The sequence below is a fragment of the Zea mays genome, chromosome 7 (assembly GCF_902167145.1).
Source record: "Zea mays cultivar B73 chromosome 7, Zm-B73-REFERENCE-NAM-5.0, whole genome shotgun sequence".
Lineage (NCBI taxonomy): Eukaryota > Viridiplantae > Streptophyta > Magnoliopsida > Poales > Poaceae > Zea > Zea mays.
Window position 1 is genome coordinate 176,580,926 of NC_050102.1, and position 18,016 is coordinate 176,598,941.

Here is an 18,016-nt window from a genome sequence, read left to right on the forward strand (position 1 = left end):
GCTCGTGCCCTCCCAACCAAGGGCGATGCTACCGCGGAAGCCGCTGACGGCGCTGCTCAAGTCGGCGACGCGGCCAGGGCACTTGCTCCAGCTCCACGCCCTGATGCTGAAATGCTCCCACTTCCCGCACCACGCGTTCCCCACCGCTAGGCTCATCGCCTCCCCGCTCGCGCCGCTCCCCTACGCGCTCTCCCTCTTCGCCGCCGTGCCGCGGCCCACGCTCTTCCACCACACCGCCATCCTCCGCGCGCTCTCGTCGTGCCCCTCCGCGACCTCCCTCGCCGCATCCCTCTCGGTCCTCGCCTCCGCGCGGGCGCGCCTCCCCGAGCTCAACGAGTTCGCGTTCCAGCCGCTGCTCGCGCTCTGCGCGAAAATCCCCAATGACGCCGAGGCAGCTTCGATTGGCAAGCAGGTGCACGCGCTCGTGCTGCAGTACGGGTTCCTGGACATTGTGAGCCTACGGAATGTGCTGTGCCACTTCTACTGCAGCAGCGGGAGCATGGCGGACGCGCGGAGGATGTTCGCGGAAATGCCTGAGAAGGACGCTGTGTCGTGGAACACGATGATCGGAGGCTACGTCAATGTAGGGGATGTGGGCACAGCGGTTCAGATGTTCACGGCAATGAGGTGGTCTGGAGTGGATGTCAACGTGACCGTGGTGATCACCTTGATTGGGTGTGGCTGGCAAGGGGAGTCAGTGCATGGCTTCTGCGCTAAGGCAGGGTTATGCGACGATGTGAAGGTTGCGGCAGCAATGGTGAGGATGTATGTGAGGGAGGGCAGCATTGAGTGTGCAAGCAAGGTGTTTCATGAGACAGCTAGAAGAGACTTGGTGCTGTGTAATTGTATGGCGGATGGCTATGCAAAGGCTGGGCAGATCCAGGAGGCGATGGACTTGATTGGTGGAATGAGACAGCTTGGGATGAGACCTAGTTCTGGGACGCTTGTGGGCGTTCTCTCTGCGTGTGGAGCGTCTGGGGCATTGGCAGCCGGTCGCTCTGTCCATGAGCTTGCTGAAGAGGCACGGCTCGAGCTTGACAGCACGCTCGGGACAGCGATCATGGACATGTACTTCAAGTGCGGGTGCCCCAGTGAGGCAGCTGCAGTCTTCGATGCAATACGAGATAGGGACGTGAAGGCATGGACAGCGATGGTCATGGGATTTGGAGTTAATGGGCAGCCAGGCTCCGCCGTCTCCTTGTTCTACAGGATGATGGAAGACGGTGTGGCTCCTAACGGGGTCACCTTCCTAGCCCTGCTAACTGCTTGTAGCCATGGCGGGTTGGTGCAGGAAGGGAAGGAATTCCTCGAGACAATGGTGCAGCGATACGGCATATCTCCCAGCCCTGAGCACTACAGCTGCGTCATCGATCTCCTGGGACGAGCAGGGCGTCTACATGAAGCCTATGAACTCATACAGAGAGTGTCATCCCATGGTGATGCTACGGCGTGGAGAGCGTTGCTTGCCGCCTGCAGAGTGTATGGCAATGCGAAGCTGGGGAGGATGGTGCAGGCACAGTTGGACGCCATTGGCCACTACCATCCTTCAGATGCCATTCTGCTGTCGAACACATACGCATCAGAAGGCCGGTGGGATGAGATAGCTCAAGTGAGGGATTCAGAAACACAGAAAATCTCTGTGAAGAAGGAAGCAGGCTGCAGCTCCGTTATTGTTGCTTGCTGATGTATCCAGACTTGCTGAATTTAAGCAACCATACTCAAGGTGGGATTTCCAGTGAGAAAAATTGTAACTGTACAGTGGTACATCAGGCAGACTAGCGTTTGCTCGGAGTTATCCAAGCTTGTACAGAACTATAGATACAAAGAGTGATTAACATGTTTTCTCGAATCAGGTACTCCTTGAACTTCTGCTTGGTACAAGTACTACAGATAAACTACGAAGTGGACGAACTAACAAAGATAGATTGCTCCCATCGAAGTAACTAGTTGAAGATTAAGTTCGGGTAATACAGAGTGGAATGATATTTACATGTGCAGGCACAGCCGCATAGGTTTTAAGGTTTCTTTAGCACATCAGCTAGAATGGAAACATTAAAGTTGAAACTACGAGAACTTTTCAAACTGTGAGCCAGATCTCTCGTTTTGTACTCGAGCTGTTAACGGTTGCCTACCCCGCCTTCCTCTCTGCTACCAGTAGTGCCGCTGCTGCGTTGCTCATCTTCCACTCTTGGAAGGACTGGATATACATGCCCAGGCAAAGTGGTCATTGCTGGTGGGTACCTCGCCTGCGGCCGCATCACATGATTAGAGGTCCCCTCGTTTTGTGGTGGCTCAGTATCTTCAGTGGGTGCAGCTTCAGGGAATAGCTGTAGCTCCCGCCGTGGGGCAGCGTAAGATTGCTCAACGACTGCTGGCTGTTGCAGAGGAAGTGTCATTGTTGCAATGACTTGTGGATGTGGTGAATGCTGCAATGTAAATACTGTGGTCGCTGGATGGGGTGCTGTAAGATTTGGTCTAGAAGTGTCATGACTCCAGATAGAGTTGTCTTCTAGCCGCATCCTCATCTCGTTTTGAAGGTCTGATATTTCGCCACGGATCATATTGGTTTCATCCAGTAGTTCATTTCTCTCCAAAGCGACCTGTTTTGTACAATGAAAGAAGCATATGTTGAATCAGTGGCTAGGGTATAGCAAATCTTTTCAAGTGGTGTTGTAAGTTTTATTTGCGGATATCTTCGCAAATGATGTTACACATAATGGAACCTTCAATATTACACAAGTAAAATTAGGCCCTTGGGCGAGCAAATTCTTCTGGATACAAAAACAAATAATACTACTCACAGGTTTTTCTGAATAGGAAAAATTACCACCCACAGGGCACAGATTTTTCTCTTTCTTAAAGTATACAGAGCATCAAGTTAATCAGAAGTCCATACAAATTTAATTAAAATTCCCCGAATTATGATATGGTCAGATTTCAGAAACTAAGAGGAGCTCACTTACATAATGAGACTCATTCTTCAGCGTGTTGTTCTCCTTTCGAAGAGATTCTACTTGTGAAAGTAGATCTTTAAGTATTCGTGTAGTGTCACTTAATATGCATGCCTTTCCATTGTTCTGTCTATCAGGTTCTGAAAACAGATGACACTGGTTAGGAAAAATTTAAATGCAACTTTGAGCATAAGTATGGTAGTAGTAGTAGTAGAGTTGAGACAAAATAATCAATAACCACATATGCATGGAACACTTGCAGCAGGTTGTCTGTATAACAATGACAAGTGTGTTTTGAATATTATCCACGTAAACATGCTAAACTCTGAAAGTTGGACTTGGAAATCCAAAACTGAAGGAAATCAACAAACAGCAGGCACGCAGGTGAGTTGCAAACTGCACTGACCTGGACAAAATGATATGGAAGAAACAGGATGGCACAAAATAAATCGAAACAGCATGGATTTTTCGAGTTAAGAAAGGAACACTCTAATGTTATGCAGCCATAGATCATGCTGTTGTAGATTCAATTTGTAACAGAACGCATACCTAGCATGTTTCCCAGCTCACCAAAGAGATCATTCTGCTTGTCCCGCTTACGTTTCTCTCTCTCAGATTTATGCACCTTCTTTGGAGCCTTCTTTTCGCACTTGTTGTTCTGGATAGGCCTATCGAATGTTCGGTATCAGCGATAAATTGTGTCGCGCACTTGCAGTAGAAAAGCTTGCTAATTAGGGAATCATGCTCGAAGAATGTAACAAGCCTTCGCCACTCTTTGGCTCTGCCTTATCCACAGCCTCGACATTAGAGAAAGCAGAACTTCCTTTGAAGGGATTATCAACTATTCAGTGACAAACATCCACATTTGCTTCTACTAGTTTTGCAGGTACAGGGTGCCAAAAAAAACATGGGGAGGGAGAGTGAAGTACTACAAATTAAAAAAAAACTCATGAAACCTTTTTTTTCTCTCGAACTGCAGCACATCATCGTTGTTGAATTAAAGAGAGGTTTAAACCAATGTTAGACATGATTCCGAACTACGTGTGCAGAGACCGACAAGAAACACTAGTGATCGATCACCAAAGACCTAATGCGATCAAACGCGCAGCAAAAACTACAGTATGTAGCTGCTGCTTTTTTCTTTTTCCTTTCTTCCATTGATTAGTCAAAATCACGAGTCACGACTCACGACGCAAGACTCACCCTTGAACGGGCTTCTCCGTCGGGGGCGCGGTGGCAGCAGCGGCGCTGTGCGCCCTATCCCTGGGCACCATGGGTGATCAAGGGGGTTGATCCGGTACCTTTGCTGCAACAACAAATCAAGAGCTCCGCGTCAGTTCCCCCCACACCCTAACCACAGAGCATCCGACGCCGAGGGCGGGAAACCAGAAGGCAAGGACTAGGGGGGAAAACGAGCCTCACCTTCCCGAAACTAGCTCGAATCGAGGTCAGGATGAGGGAGACGGAGAGAGCTAGGGGCGCGATGCGGCGATTTGAGGGCTCGGTTGAGCCCGGCCCTTTCTTCGATTGCGGTAGGGAGACGACGATGATGGGATGGGATAGGCAGGGAGGAGACGGAGAAGAAAGGGGACAAGGGCGGGGCCCACGGCGCGGCAGGAAGAAGAACCGGAGCGGGAGAAGGAACTGAGATCTCTGTCTCGCTGATCCGTGGGGCAGGGCGTTGGCGTGGCCCGCTTGACGGGGGGAAAGGGTAGTTTCCCGGGTCCGGTGGGCTGGGCGGCGCCACGCGCGGGGCGTGTGGGAGGCAGGCACACACGGCCACACCGCTGCTCCGCCCTGGGCCCCTGGCGCGTGGAGGCGGATCGGATGGGATGTGACATTGGCACATCGCCACCCACCAACGTCCAGCCAGCGCATGTGCCACTGCTGCACGCCGCGCCGCCCTTATATTTTAATGCTTACTGTATCTTGCAACAATTCACAAACTATGCGCACCGTGCAAGTAACGGCGTCTGAGTGGCTTCTTAAGAGCTACTTCCTGTGTTAGTTATTTTTGTGGGTCTGTCTTATATATAAAAAAAGTAAAGACTTGTATTAAATAAGGTACTACCTCCGTTTTTTTATTTATCGTGGTTTAGTTAAAAATGAATTAGCGGACGACACATATTCAAGAACGGATGTAGTATATATTATGTTTTAGTGTCATAGGAGAAATTGGCGTGATGTTAACATAGTTATATAATTGAACTTCATTCGGTCGCGTGGAGTCATTGGAAAAGGAACGAAGGTGCATCTCGTGCACACCGTCGTTGTTGTTGATAAACCATGGCACGATCGTCGTACCACCCAGAAACAGGACATACGTCATGCGGCTCTTCATCTCCTGGTTTGACTATATAAGCTTTACCATATCATCATCACTCGGTTCATCTCTGCTTTAGCGCTTAGTTAAACGTCCTCATTCTAGTTCTTACTTGTTCGAGCACTCTAAGAGCATGTGTCTAAAACGAGTGTCGTTCTGAGATTTCGCGTACCCGGGTGAAGTCGACAATCACATTTTTTAGGAGTGTACAAAAGCGACGTGATTGCTCACTCTGTCTTCTCCTTCCTGGTGTTAGTGGTGCTTAATGTTTCATCCTCTCCTTCCTAGAGAAACAGTGGTGATCTGCGCAGCTACCTCACTACACTCCACCGAGCGGGATGCTCACATTCGGAAGACTTCGAGCACTCGGTTTTTTTCCGAGGATCGTCGACAAACAGCATGACTGCTCGCTTCGTCTTCTCCTTCCCTATGCTAATGGTGATCGACGTTTCGTCTTCTCCTCGATGAAACGGTGGTGGTCGACACGCTGTACTGCACTAAACGGGACGGCTACGCCAATACACAAAATATCTGCCGCTGGTATGTTGTCATAAATATGTTTTTTCCTAGATTAAATTACTACTGAATCATCTACATACCTAACATTTTAGTCATGACAGCGTCCTCCATATTAAATGTGGAACATGTTCACGTTCAGAAGAATTCAAGCACTCAACAATCTAAACAAACCAGCCGTCCTTCTCAGCCAGGTCACCCATCGTTTTGGCGTTTTCCATAGGGTTGGTGAAGTCTAGCAAAAGAGGTGCAGCCTGAAGGCATTGGATCGCGTCGGGAGGTGGGTGGCGCGTGGCGGGCACACACTGGCCCCCTGGCGCCTAGTTTGCACGGCACGGCGGCACCCACAGAGTTGCCGCCGTGCGCCCTTTCGCCCGCGCCTGCGGTCTCGCACTCTCCGCCAAGCGCCGGGGACTCGTCTCGAGCTCGAGGACTCTCTTGGCCTCTGGGGTCTGTGCTCCAAGCCTCAGACAAACACGTCCACACCCGACCTCAAGAGCCATGTTATTCCAAGCCGATCGCATCACGATTCACGAACTCGCGATTATGAAATACTACTAAAAGACAGCGCAGCTTGGGAGTAGAGGACAAAGCCTGCATTAGGTTAAGCGCAACGGACGTCAGAAGCACTTTCCACTCCTACTTTTCAACCCGGGTGACTCTGTTCCTTGACGATTTGATCACTTGAAGAGATATTTTGGTATCGCTATCTCGTATTCTTTAAAGAATACCTGGAGCCTGCCAGATGACCACATGGGCACGCGTAGGCGCCAGGGCGTCAGGGTGCAAGTGGCGCCAATTGGGCTGACAGCACCAAGAAGACTAGATATGAGATGAGATAACAGACCAGCTAGTCATCCTCCAACACATCTCTCTCTCTCTCTCTATGTAACACTAGAATATAAACATGTCGTCATTTACACTAGTATGTATGCCGCACAACAGCACTTTCATGAATAACTTACGTCACAAAGATAAACAAAAACAAGGAGCAAAAAGGCGTCCGGGCTTTTTTTTCCCATATGCGTTCAGAAGGAACATAGATGAGGATGGAGCAAATACACCACTTTCAGTCTCAGCAAACTGCATTTGTTGCGAAGAGGGTTCGTACTCATCTAGTTGGCTGCAGGAGGTACTTCTGCCGGCTTCTTGAAGTTGAGTTGAGCTTGCCTCCTAGGCTTGGCAGGGTCTGAAAACGGGCGGGAACTAGTCTCGTCAGTCGTCAGACACAAGGTTGGGTCGAGAAATAAATATCAAAAAAAGAAAGGTCAGGGATACAAGCAAAGCACAGACCTGGTTTGGTTTTCTTGTTCGAGGAGAGAACGGACGACTTCCAGTCCTTGTATGCTTCTCTCTCCATCTTCTTGCGCCTCTTGTGAGTTGGTAACTGGCATCAGAACAAGCAACACAGCGGTCAGGCCCAAAGAAAGTGGTCCGTGTAGACATTGCACAGGTAGTAACATCGGCAGGAAAACTGTGCGGATGCAACAAGGACGTGCTTTGACACACCGCGGCGTAGAATAAACGACTTAGATGCAGTTTCTGTTGCGCAGTATTAGATAGTAAGAACCATCAAAATTGCACTGATGTCGAACAGAATACATCTTTCAGTACTGTTTTTGTGCATGTTAGGTCTTTTTCAGCCATCTAGCATGCACATAAACCTGCCATGTTGGCATATGTAGCACACGTTGGGTTGGGTTTCACAGCTCTGACCGGTGAACCAACCCCCCACATTATAATTCAGGTGGGGGGAATTCTCTCCCCCACCCCCACCCAGGTAGTTTAACTTAAAAAGTTATTTCATTATATTTGATTAATCCAGGGGAGATACTGATTACTCAAACAACTTGGTTGATTAAACCAGGATTATATTTACTCCTGGTAAAAAAAAGAATGTGGACATGTATCATGCAGGTGAAAGCCATATGCAAGGAAATGCAGTTGTAGAAATTTCTACGATGTGGAAAATTTTCTAACAGGAAGACCATTACATATTAAATATAATATCATTTTCGTCAGGTAAACCACATCAGTGTAGATGATGCAGATTAAACTCCAGTGCCTACTAAGATATTTTTTAGATGCAACAAGAAGTGATATCAGTGATCCATAAGCAATCAGAAGTAATCAGGTACATACATCTAGCTCGTCTTGATCGTTGTCTGAGGATTCATCGGATGCAGATGAATCACCGCCATCTTCATGTTTCCTTTTGCTTGGCAAAACATCCAGCAGTTCTGCAACAACGACAAAAGATAGGGAGTTCAATGGAGAGTTAGCAACACAAAGCTTTATTTGTAGCATGTATTTTTCGCTGTGGATGAGTAACTCAATGATGGAAGGAATGGATCAACAAAGTGTGTAAATACCTCTGTTCCCTTTGATGGACTTTGGATCCTTCTTCTCCTTGGCTATCCCAAAAACATCAAAGCAGAGGTCTGTCATTGATGTTGAAACCTGCAACCAGATCAACTGAAAGTAAGAAAAGAGCATGTGTACAGTGCACAATTTCAAGTGAGCGCACAGCACAAGAGCACAGTGCAGCTATGTGCAGACATACATGTTGGGTGTTTGGGTGTGTCCTCTACAACCGATCAATAGAGACCGGATTGGGCTTAACCTAACTAATTGTCTCTTTAATCGGGCCCTTGATTGAGAGAACTCACGCTAACCTCGGTTGGAGCCCCCGTGCACACGACGCTATATATAAAGGATTAAGGGGTCGCAGGAAAGTCAACGTTAGTACCTCACCACGAAACCCTAATCCCCACAGAGGTTCCATCGCCTAAGCGTCAGAGTGTCTGAAAGCGCGACAACCCACAGCGGCTCGGATTTTGATGCCTGTTGTTCCTCTGCAGGGCAACAGAGGTGACGCCAACGACAGCGAACTCTCCAACAACAACAATGTATGTTTCTCTATTCCTCTCAGTAAAACAGATGTACTCGTCATCAAGATTTTCCAGTTATGGATTGGTATTATAGGGGCTTAGGAATCGATCCTAGGCATCATAGAATCTAACAATACAAAGAGGATATAAATAAACTATACCGTTGTAAATTCGGCGCTCGATGTGCCACATAGATCGATCAGCTTTAGTTTGTCAACTTTGAGCTACAAGAAAAATAAGGAAAGCTTCAGCACTAGAGAAGACAAACAGCCTATGCAATACAGAAGAATAGAGTAAACTGTTACTGAAACAGGCAAGCACCTTGTGCCTCCTCGCACATAAGTAGAATGCTGCTGCAGTAAACACTGGCCGACCAAAGTCAGTGCTTGCCCGGCGTGAAGGTGGCAATGCAGCAAGGAAGCGCTCCTTATAGCTGAAATATATAGATTCTACCCTCAGTATAACAATGAAGAATCAAGCTGCAACTTGCAAACTTGGGGATAGTTTCAAATAGGCTCATATTGCCATTGTCTACAATTCATGGTCTCAGGATAAAATTCACAATCAATAGGCCTTCAAATGTTGATGCAAGTGAAATCGGGCTGCCATGGGATAAGACTTACAGTGACAATCCCTTCTGAACGAAAGGTATCAGCCTGACACAGCCAAACTGGATGCCCAATTCACGCACATCCAAAGTCGTCCTACAAGGGCAAATTTCACATTAATAATCACGGGGTAAAAATTGACACATTGATCGGCGAAACATAAGGGAGGAGAAGCATACTTGACACCAAGACCATTTTGGAGCGAATTGAATGATCTGATGTACGCCTTCTCAGACATCCCGCTCATACGCACAGCCTCCGCCCGGTCAAATATCACCTGTAACCTGAGCAAACAGCAAACGGAACGACACGGGTCACGACAGAGCCTATAAGGTTCCCTGCACGGGCAATCCATCGAAAAGTTGACCAGCAAACCCAGACTCACTTGGACGCGGCGATCTCCAGGCAGATGATGGCCTTGCAGACCTCGCCCTGCAAAAAACACACAGGTCAGAGGCACGTCCGCGGCGGAAGAAAGACAGAAACTCGGGGAAGAGAGTGCGCAGCCCGGGCAGCTTACGATGCCGAGGACAGAAGAATCGAAGTTGACGTCGCAGAGGCGGCGGAGCTCGCCGGCCTTGCGGATGACGGGGCGGGACCCCGAGAGACCGAGGTTCGCGGCGATCGACGACATGTCCATGGCCGCCGGCGCGTCGGAGGGGCGGGGATCGGTGCTGGGATTGGGGAACGGGAGCGGGAGGCGGATTTGGGCATTTTGGCGGGGACAAATAGTGGCGATCTGGGCGGTTTCGGGGCCGTTTTGGCGGGCGAGGGAAATGGCGGGAGGTTGGGATTGTAGCCTTTCGCGCCTAACATGTCTCAAGTATTTCTTTTTTTCCCTAACATGGGGTTGGCGGGCGTGATGTGATGGGCTGAAACATCGGGCGATCTGCTCTGTTCTTGTGGCTTATCAGGACAAAGATATTCTGACTCCTTTCCTCTTTTCAATTTTATACTTTATACAGCTGATTCAGCAAAACTAAAATAAAATATATATCGAACATTCGAGAGTATGACAATTAAATACATATAAACTTCTAGAGCTACAACACCCCAAATTTTAATTTTTAAATTAAACGTAATTATTCTTTTATTTTATTGTCGTATAGTGAATTATCCTTTTTATGTACATTTGAAATTTAAAAAAATAAATGGTACATAAAAATTGTGTGCGTGGTATGCTGCATTTTTTATTGTTGCATATAAATAATGTTTGATGGTTTGAAATAGGAAAAACAAAAGAAAACTAAAAATAATAAAAAGAAAAGTAGTAGTAGAGCATAGAAATTCTTGTGTAATGGTAAATGTGTACTTGGTATAAATCTCTACTACTTATTAAGTAAGCAATAGTAGTCTGTCGTTCTGCCCTCCCCCGTTCCGCGCGCAGAAAAAAATTAAACCATGGCAGCTCAGAAATCGGACATTGGATCTATTGAGTAGAATACCTAGCCTTCCACCCTCTAACCAACATGGCTCATGTTGAATTGTGTACAACTTCAACTAAGACGTCTTTTCTGTTTAACCCGTCGTCCACTCTATATGCTCACTGAGTCTAGAAAAACATTTATAGCTTAGCCCCTGATCTTTCTGGAATTTGGGACGCAGTCCAGGAAATAAAGAAAATAGGGAAAAGGAATTTAGAAATTGATTTTAAATTTAAAAATAATTGCAGAAACCCATTTAATTCATGGAAATTTTATATTAAATCCAAATGAGTTCATTCCAATTTCTATAATTCTATAATATTATTTTTATGACATAATACCTCTGTTTTGTCATGAAAACAACAATAAAATTGTTTTCCTAATTAATCCTATATCAAATACATAGAAACTTTGGAAATTCGTAACTTCCCCATTTTAATTCCAAATTAAACTGTTCCAGTTGTGTTAGTCTCGTATGAATATTTACTACGCAGTAACAACATTGATTATATCATGTTTCATACTTTTATAATTAGATATTTATTTATCCTATGTTAATTGGGTTAATCTATGTCTATTGGATTAATTTATTTAATATATTAATATAGTATTCTAACTTTATGGTTATACGATGTTTGACCATTAGTCTTACAAACACACACTTACCTTTTTGTTTAAGCAAAAGCGTATGGTGGTATGTGTCCAATGACTAACGATGTACGAGGGAATTTCTTCCAGTATGTGTGAAACGTGCTCTCCAATAATGAGACCATGCAAATTGTGACATATATCGAAGTCTGCATGATACTGATGGTTGCAATGTAGTGATGAAACAGATAGATTATAAATAACAAAATTTATGTATGGCCAGAATCACAAATTGATTATGAAACATTTTCTCATAACGGTATAACACATATTTTGTATATAAGTTATCGTAGTATACTGGTATTATATATTCCCGTTGCAACGCACGGGCATTCAGCTATCATGTATAGAAGTCTGCACGGTACTGTTGGTTGCAATGTAGTGATGAAATAGTTAGATTGAAATAACAAAATTTATGTATGGCTAGGATCACAAATTAATTACGAAACATTTTCACATAACAGTATAACACACATTTGTTCATAAGTTATCATGATATTAAATGTTTCTGTTGCAACGCACGGGCACCCACCTATATGTGTTTATGTCTACATCTATGATAGGAAACACATCTACTACATCTCTCTCCAAGCTCACTTGCTACCATTGCACAATGCGTAGTAGTAGATAAGTATCACCGAGATTCTTGAATTATATTTTTTGGATGGAGGTAATATTATTTAAAGAAGAGCTTTGCATGCTATTTCTTTTGTTTGAATAATGCATTATACTTAAATTCCTTTTTTTGCATGTGTGACATTTTTTTCTTCGTAATATTTTTTTCCATGGATCAGACTTGTGAGTCATTTTCATAAACCAACGCCAAGCATGAATCCATGTTTCCTACTTTAAACCCTGAACAAACTCCATGAGCAGGAGGCACTCGCGTTGTCGTCGCTCATCGATGACGAGAAGAAGCTTGGCGACTGTCAGTTCGACCTCTAAAAACAGTCTTACATGGTCGCATGCGCTGCTGTGTACGACAAGCTCCCGCGAAGCCGCCGCTTGGACGTGGTCCAGAGCAGCTGCACCGCGTTGTCCATCGTTAAGCAGGGGGGCCTCATGGTTGTCGCCAACGTCGATGACTCTCGGGTTGTTCTGAACACCGCATCCGACGACGACACCATCACGCCGTCCAGCTCATCGTCCACCTGAAGCCCAACCTGCCACGTAAGTCGCTACTGACCGGACATGAATTCTTGTGCGCTGGGACGATGGACGTTGCTGACGTTGTGTGGGTGTCCTCGAACATGATGTATGTAGTGGAATAGCGCATCCGGTGGTGCAACGGCCAGGGGTACTACCTCGCTGATGAGCCCGGGGTGCACTTCGTTTGGCAGCCCAACCAAGAGTCATCGGTACTCGTCATGTCGTGTGCGTTCGATGACTACTATATCGAGGATTGTGGCGTCATCTTGGCGCCGGAGGTGACACAGAGGAGGATCGACAACAGTGACCAGTTCGTCATCCTCGCCACCGTCAGGGTAGCTTTTGTGTCGACCTGCCTTTAATTCTCTTCACAAACACATACACACTTACCTTTTTGTTTAAGCAAGAGCATATGGTGGTGCGTGTCTGATGACTAATGATGTACGAGAGAATTTTTCCGGCATGTGTGGAACGTGCTCTCCAATGATGAGACCATACAGATCGTGGCATATATCGAAGTCTGCATGATACTGATGGTTGCAATGTAGTGGTGAAATAACTAGATTAAAATAACAAAATTTATGTATGGCTAGGATCACAAATTGATTATGAAACATTTTCTCATAACAATATAACACACATTTTGTATATAAGTTATTGTAGTATACTGGTATTATATATTCCCGTTGCAACGCACGGACATTCAGCTAGTCTATAGATTATGTTGTAAAAATCTTTATTCATTTAATGCAAAAGTTGTGGTCTATATGAAGGATGTCTCTCTACCTCCCCGGATCTTAAGGCTTTATCTATATGGCACCTACAAGGTAGATTCATCTGTAGATAGCCATTGCCACCCAAAGTAATGACTTGCTCAACCGCACTAGAGTGCACCAATTAATCCCTACTATTATTAAGAATAAAATGTGGACACTTTGTGCTACCACGGCTTCACCTCGTGCTGACACACTATGCCCGCCCCACGTGCCCCCCGCCTCGGCATCATGCCCTGTTGGTCCCACGATACCCACCCTCATACCACACATATCTTAGTGTTTATAAATAAATAATAATTATATAAAAAATAGTGTAAAGCGAGAATTTGAACACAAGCCCACTACTCTATAAATTTAGGACTAACTAGCAGACAACATATACCTTTGTGTTTAGAAATAAATAATAATTATATTTTTATACATATTTACATGATATATAAAAATCATATCAAAAGAACGGGCAACTGGCTAGTTAGAAATAAAGTGTGAACGTGTTTGACTATTATCTCGATTGTTTGCACGAGACATACACTAAGAAAAATTGATTAGCTCAAGATATTGTAACAAGGTATTTTAAAAAACGCTGCTTTCCCGCTCGTGTGTAACACACAAAATTATAATTTGAATTTTAAATAAAAATGTTTCATATGATTTATTTGAATTAGATGTTTTTATATATACTATGTATTTGAAAGAATGTTTTCTTAAAATAAATTTTTTTCATTGCATGTTGCATCATTATTTTTATATGTGTGAATTCAAATTTGCATCTACACCTGGATTTGAATTATTTTCTAGAAATTTAAAAGGTTTTTCTACTTTACTCTAGTTCACGAGTTGATTTCCTAATCCAGGTCGTTAGAATCTTCTTCTCTAGATTCGACTAGGACACTGGTTCGCGTAAGCACCAAGTCCTAGTAAGAAAGCTAATGTATGAGAACCTTATCTGGCCGAAAGGCGCAATCGAAGAGGAGTTGCCCAAACATAGGGAGCTTCTCAGGTTGATTTTCTCTATGGTACCTTATCAGATGATGGTTTCATATACCACTTCTGCTTAGAACCGTAACGAGTTTTCTCATGCTAGTGAAACTTTATAAATACCTCATAGTGAACCATGCTTCGCCTCCTCGAATGAGGTGTATGAGAGTCATGCCCCCTTGGCAAATGTGTAACATGACTTTTGGGTAAAAATGTGTAACCTCTATATAGTGTAAAACTAATATATCTGTTGTACTTATAGACAAGAGCTGCTTGAACCCTTACATAAGTAATTTATGGAAATAAATTAAATTAGATATAAATTTTGTTTATTATGGGTTGTCTTAATTGTGATCTTTTATTTATTTTTGATGGAATATACCTAAATTGGTAATTTCTAATAAAATTTTGACCTACAAAATTAAAAGCTAATGCTTAGTCTTAGTCATATTCCTCGATAAACCTTACACTACACTCTTTCATACACACTTGCTGAGCACCAACCATAATTATACTCGCCTTTGCATAATTTGTTGCTCGAAATCAGGCCAACAAGAGGAGGACTGCTATGATGAGTTCGAGGAGTGAAAGGGAAATGTGCCCTTGGGTCATTTCTAAGTATTTTGGTGATTGAGTGCCAACACAAGTGCTTAAGTGTAAATCTATATCAAATATTGGACAAAGTGCAAATCAAGTCTAAAGGTATGTTTCTAGACTTAGTACATTGTTTTGAGAACTAATGCATTGTGTCTAAGTGCTGGAAACAGGAGAAATCTATTTGGAAAAGAGATGGATGTGTTCAGCTAAAGTCTGTTCAGTCTGAGTGCACCGGACTGTCCGGTGGTGCACCGGACAGTGTCCGGTGCGCCAGGCTGGCTCTGGCGAACTTGTTGTTCTCGGGACTTCGACGGCGGTGTACGACTATAAATCAACGGACTGTCCGGTGGTGCACCGGACTGTCCGGTGAGCCATTCACAGGCGAACTCGTCGCTCTCGGGAGATGATTAACGGCGTACGGCTATAATTCACCGGACTGTCCGGTGGTGCACCAGACTGTCCGATGAGCCAACAGTCAGCCGGGCCAACGGTCAGCCGAGGATTCCGCGTGACGCGTGGCCGAGCCAACGGTCATAAGGGGGCACTAGACTGTCCGGTGTGCATCGGACAGTGTCCGGTGCACCAATGGCTCTCAAACTCCAACGGTCGGCTTCGCCAAAGAAGGAAAGAAATCCGCACCGGACAGTGTCCGGTGGTGCACCGGACTGTCCAGTGCGCCAGGCGACTGAAGGCAAGAATTGCCTTCCTGGAATGCTCTCAACGGCTCCTAGCTGCCTTGGGGCTATAAAAGGGACCCCTAGGCGCATGGAGGAGTACACCAAGCATTTCCCAAGCATTCTAAAGCACCAAGACCTCGATTCCGCACATTTGATTCTTTGTGATAGCATCTAGAGCTCTATTTGAGTTGTGAACTCGTCGGGTTGTGTTGTGAGCTCTTGTTGCGACTTGTGTGCGTGTTGTCACTCTGATTTTGTGTCTTGTGTGTGTTGCTCATCCCTCCCTTACTCCGTGCTTCTTTGTGAACATCAAAGTGTAAGGGCGAGAGACTCCAAGCTGTGGAGATTCCTCGCGAGCGGGATAAAGTAAACTAAGCAAAACACCATGGTATTCAAGTGGGTCTTTGAACCACTTGAGAGGGGTTGATTGCAACCCTCATCCGTTGGGACACCACAACGTGGAGTAGGCAAGCGTTGGTCTTGGCCGAACCATGGGATAAACCACTGTGCCATCTTTGTGTTGATCTCTTGTGGTTATTGTGTTTTGTTGAGACTCCTCTCTAGCCACTGGGCATTATTGTGCTAACGCTTAATCAAGTTTTTGTGGCATTAAGTTTTCAAGTTTCACAGGATCACCTATTCACCCCCCCTCTAGGTGCTCTCAATTGGTATCAAAGTCGTTCTCTTCACAAAGGGACTAATCGCCCGAAGAGATGGATCCTAAGGGCAAGGGGATTGTGATCAATGATAAGGAGAAGGAGTCCTTCGTCAACGAGCCGAAGGATGACAAGCCTACAGACTCGGGCTCGGGCCACAAACGAAAAGACGGGAAGAAGAAGAAGACAAGACGCATCAAGGAGATCGTCTACTACGACGATAGCGACGAGTCCACTTCTTCCCAAAAGGACAACGACGACAACGACTACAACAAAAGAAAGACGGTTAATTCAAACTTCTCTTTCGATTATTCTCGTATTCCGCATAGCTCAAATACACATTTGCTTTCCATTCCTCTTGGCAAACCTCCACGCTTTGATGGGGAGGACTACGGATTTTGGAGTCACAAAATGCGTAGTCACTTGTTCTCTCTCCATCCAAGCATATGGGAGATTGTAGAGAGTGGAATGAAATTTGATAGCTCGGATAGTCCCATGTTTATAAATGAACAAATCCATAAAAATGCACAAGCTACTACTGTCCTTTTAGCATCCTTGTGCAGGGAAGAGTACAATAAGGTGAGCGGCTTGGACAATGCCAAGCAAATCTGGGACACCCTCAGGATCTCACATGAGGGGAACGACATCACCATGCTCACCAAAATGGAGTTGGTGGAGGGCGAGCTTGGAAGATTCGCAATGATAAGGGGAGAGGAGCCAACCCAAACATACAACCAGCTCAAGACCCTCATCAACAAGATCAGGAGCTACGGAAGCACGCGATGGACGGACCACGACGTCGTTCGCCTAATGCTAAGGTCTTTTACTGTACTTGATCCACATCTGGTGAACAATATTCGTGAAAATCCTAGGTACACCAAGATGTCGCCCGAAGAAGTTCTTGGGAAGTTCGTAAGTGGGTGAATGATGATCAAGGAGGCAAGGTACGTGGATGATGCGCTAAATGGCCCAATCCATGAGCCTCAAACCATTGCCCTCAAAGCAACGAGAAGCAAGGAGACACTACCTAATAAGGTGGCACAAGTTGAGGCGGCCGGGCTCAATGATGAAGAGATGGCCCTCATCATCAAGCGCTTCAAGACAGCGCTAAAGGGACGCAAGGGGCAGCCTAACAAGAACAAGACGAAGGGGAAGCGCTCATGCTTCAAATGTGGTAAGATTGGTCATTTTATCGCTAACTGTCCCGATAATGATAGTGACCAGGAACAAGGGAACAAGAGGGAAAAGAAGAAAGCTTACAAGAAGGCTAAGGGCGAGGCACACCTTGGCAAGGAGTGGGACTCGGATTGTTCGTCGTCCGACTCCGACAACGAAGGACTCGCCGCCACCGCCTTCAACAAATCGGCCCTCTTCCCCAACGAGCGTCACACATGCCTCATGGCGAAGGAGAAGAAGGTATGTACTCGGAATACTACTTATGCTTCTTCAAGTGAGGATGAGTCTAGTGATGATGATGAAATAGATTATTCATGTTTATTCAAGGGCCTAGATAGAACCAAGGTTGATAAAATTAATGAATTAATTGATGCCTTGAATGATAAGAATAGGTTATTAGAAAAGCAAGAGGATCTTTTGTATGAAGAACATGATAAGTTTGTAGAGGCACACAAATCCCTTGCTTTAGAAATTAAAAGGAATGAAATGCTTTCTAGTGAATTGTCTTCATGCCATGACTCTATTTCTAGCTTAAAGAGCATAAATGATGATTTGAATGCTAAGTTAGAAATAGCAAATAAATCAACATCTTGTGTAGAACATGTTACAATTTGTAATAGGTGTAAAGATTTTGATGTTGATGCTT

The 18,016-nt window shown here is 45.2% G+C and overlaps 2 protein-coding genes across 2 annotated transcripts; both read right to left on the bottom strand.

The window, feature by feature from the left end:
- Nucleotides 1-25: 25 nt before the first annotated feature.
- On the bottom strand, nucleotides 26-4,618 carry LOC100282769 (uncharacterized). The gene is made up of 5 exons (NM_001155675.2): nucleotides 4,374-4,618; nucleotides 4,155-4,257; nucleotides 3,501-3,619; nucleotides 2,964-3,091; nucleotides 26-2,600 (listed from the first exon to the last, which is right to left on the bottom strand). The coding sequence occupies exons 2-5, from the start codon at nucleotides 4,223-4,225 to the stop codon at nucleotides 2,118-2,120; spliced, it is 801 nt and encodes a 266-aa protein (NP_001149147.2). The 5' UTR covers nucleotides 4,226-4,257; nucleotides 4,374-4,618; the 3' UTR covers nucleotides 26-2,117.
- Nucleotides 4,619-6,647: 2,029 nt separating this feature from the next.
- Nucleotides 6,648-9,989, bottom strand: LOC100284755 (origin recognition complex subunit 6). Its single transcript, NM_001157650.2, has 10 exons — nucleotides 9,810-9,989; nucleotides 9,675-9,721; nucleotides 9,469-9,573; nucleotides 9,305-9,385; nucleotides 9,003-9,114; nucleotides 8,843-8,905; nucleotides 8,163-8,250; nucleotides 7,933-8,030; nucleotides 7,084-7,177; nucleotides 6,648-6,979 (listed from the first exon to the last, which is right to left on the bottom strand). The coding sequence occupies exons 1-10, from the start codon at nucleotides 9,927-9,929 to the stop codon at nucleotides 6,906-6,908; spliced, it is 882 nt and encodes a 293-aa protein (NP_001151122.2). The 5' UTR covers nucleotides 9,930-9,989; the 3' UTR covers nucleotides 6,648-6,905.
- Nucleotides 9,990-18,016: the final 8,027 nt, after the last annotated feature.

Excerpts from the sequence above, each read along its gene's own strand:
- LOC100282769 (NM_001155675.2), bottom strand. The coding sequence starts at position 4,225 with ATGGTGCCCAGGGATAGGGCGCACAGCGCCGCTGCTGCCACCGCGCCC. Across the intron at positions 3,620-4,154 it reads ACGGAGAAGCCCGTTCAAGG|GCCTATCCAGAACAACAAGT; the intron begins GTGAGTCTTGCG and ends AACATTCGATAG. Across the intron at positions 2,601-2,963 it reads TGAAGAATGAGTCTCATTAT|GTCGCTTTGGAGAGAAATGA; the intron begins GTAAGTGAGCTC and ends TGTACAAAACAG.
- LOC100284755 (NM_001157650.2), bottom strand. The coding sequence starts at position 9,929 with ATGGACATGTCGTCGATCGCCGCGAACCTCGGTCTCTCGGGGTCCCGC. Across the intron at positions 9,722-9,809 it reads ATTCTTCTGTCCTCGGCATC|GGCGAGGTCTGCAAGGCCAT; the intron begins GTAAGCTGCCCG and ends TGTTTTTTGCAG. Across the intron at positions 9,386-9,468 it reads CAAAATGGTCTTGGTGTCAA|GACGACTTTGGATGTGCGTG; the intron begins GTATGCTTCTCC and ends TTGCCCTTGTAG.